This window comes from Salvelinus namaycush, unplaced genomic scaffold (assembly GCF_016432855.1).
Source record: "Salvelinus namaycush isolate Seneca unplaced genomic scaffold, SaNama_1.0 Scaffold893, whole genome shotgun sequence".
Classification (NCBI taxonomy): Eukaryota; Metazoa; Chordata; class Actinopteri; order Salmoniformes; family Salmonidae; genus Salvelinus; species Salvelinus namaycush.
Window position 1 is genome coordinate 85,001 of NW_024061634.1, and position 2,417 is coordinate 87,417.

The 2,417-nt window shown below is 42.8% G+C and overlaps 1 protein-coding gene across 1 annotated transcript in view; it reads right to left on the minus strand.

Annotated features, from left to right (window-relative positions):
- The window catches only part of rab12 (RAB12, member RAS oncogene family), a 33,802-nt gene extending 32,325 nt beyond the window's left edge, over positions 1 to 1,477 (minus strand). Inside the window, exon 1 of the mRNA XM_038987923.1 lies at positions 1,103 to 1,477. Within this exon, the coding sequence (XP_038843851.1) occupies positions 1,103 to 1,322 (220 nt within the window). The 5' untranslated portion in view covers positions 1,323 to 1,477. The remainder of the gene's footprint in view (positions 1 to 1,102) is intronic.
- Positions 1,478 to 2,417: the final 940 nt, after the last annotated feature.

Genomic DNA, 2,417 nt, shown 5'->3' on the forward strand with positions numbered 1-2,417 from the left:
CAACGGGAACTATTGAGTCATAGTGGGCAGAGCCAATCACGACATAGCGAGGTCCTATTGACGCGTTCTAGAGTTCATCTGCATATTTCCGTTAGGGAACGCCTCCTCTGTGAAGTACGCATGCGTGATAACTCAACTCGCCTTTGCAATGAAAGTCAACATAACTTAATCCACTCTGTTCATAACAGTTTGTAGTTTTGGGGACAGAAAACTGTAATTGCGAGCAAATGTTTCATCGATGATAAAATGTGCAGAATTTCGGTAAGAATTCATCTCGATTCAAGCTTCTCCCACTGTCGGCCATATTTGGTAGTGAGTGGAAACGTCAAGCGGATGCTTCACATTTATACATCCGGTGAAATATCTGTCTCATTGTGCTATCTGTGGTAGTACTGCTACATCTGCTGGACAGGGCTCAAATTACAGTAGTACTAACTAGCTGTTCTGTTGGACAGATTAGTGTCAACACATTCTCAAGGGTAATTCACCATATGGCAGTCTTTCCTTTTACTAATTTACCAACTTCTGGTTTTCAGATAAGATTTTACTACAACTTTTGTCAACGGCCATGGCCACACAGTAGCGGGTGGGTATAATTTGTGTTACGTTCAAAATAGGAATCTGTTACAAAAACTTCGTAAATAACAAGGTTGTTCAACAAACGCATACAAAAGTGATCAATTCAACTAGTTGACGAATAGACATCAACTCACCACGTAGTTTATTCTTAACGTTTGTCCATAGACTACCAGAGTGAGTATAGACATTTTCCGGAATAAAACGTGGGGAGTGAAAAACTCCATGAAATAACCCACTCCCTACCTCTGGCATCTGGTTCTGCCGCTATACAACTTTGTATGCGTTGGTTGAACAACCTTGTTATTTACGAAGTTTTTGTAACAGATTCCTGTTGGAAGGTTTCACAAATTATACCCACCCGACAGTAGCTAGATGTTCAACGATAAAGGTTGGTTGCATTATCACTGACAAGTCATGCAGCGCAAACATTACTAGCTAACTAACTAGCCTTGGAACAAAACAACAACTGCTATCGGATAGTTTGGCTAGCAAAGGAGGCTAACAAGAGATGACCATTCCTTACCAACAGTTGATTTGCATGCTTCATAGAAGGTGTCGTCTGTAAATCTTTCCATTAGACTGGTTTTTCCCACGCCACGGGAGCCAATAATGATAATTTGAAGTTTGTAATCAGCGGGCCTCGGCGGCATCTTCCTGCGGCGAGACTGTGACCCCAGAGCGGGGGAAGCATTCGCTGATCCCCCGCCACCGGCCATCCGCTTGATTTCATACCTCGAATCCATCAATAATTCCACATTTGAACCCCTAACAATATACACTTTAAAATGGGAGAAAATAACTGTGGGCCTACTTTTGGTAACTTTTCTATAGTCTTTAAATTAGTTAGTTAAGGAAAGTTTTTCAACTTCCAAGTTGTTGTTTCGCTGCTGCCTGTCAAGCGGAATCTAGGAGCATTTTCATTACGTCACCGCAGGCAACCTTGCCAGTCTTCTTCTTTGGGATTTGGTTGGCAGGATCGCATCCAACCTTCAGGTGCATTACATCGCCACCTACTGTACTGGTGTGTGTGTGTGTGAGGCCATTCACGTCCTTTCTACATTATATTATTTTGATACAATAATACAACATTGGGGAAAATGGAAAATTGCCCTGCCAACTATTAGCCCTCTCTAAAAATCCACCAGCCATTCCACTATTTAACCCTATAACAACCCACCACCCATTCCACTATTTAACCCTATAAAAACCCACCACCCATTCCACTATTTAATAACCCTATCTAATCTGACTCCAGATCAACGGTCTGAGGATGTATCACTACTCTGCAGCGCCCCCTGCAGCGCTGTTCTGCAGTAAATCCTCACAATCCCAAGTACTTCTCAGCCGCTGCCACCACAACCTCTATTTTCTGTGACTGGTCCATTTATGCAGTATAATTAACAACCATGGCTATAAATGCAAAAAAATAAATGAACACTTTACTGAAGCACTTATTCTTCCCATCACTGTCTCTTGGTCTCTGCCTACTCACAGGAATCCTCTCAGGATCCCTCGCCCTGTATCCATCTTCCTCTACCACTCTCTTCACTGCTTCGTCATACAACACTTTCTGTACTACTGTAACCCTGGCAACGTCAATCTGCCTTTCTCTCACCGGACACCTCCGATCTCCAGCCCTATGATCACCCCCACAACTAACACACACAACTTTCTCCACAGATACCACAAATGCCTTTGTCTCATGCCCTCCTGCACACTTCTCACATCTAGGCATTTCCCTCCAACACACTTTCATAAATTTGACAGCTAAAACACTGTCATATTTTCGGAAGATAAAACTCTCACGGGATAACTTCCTACCTTGACTTTATCTGGTA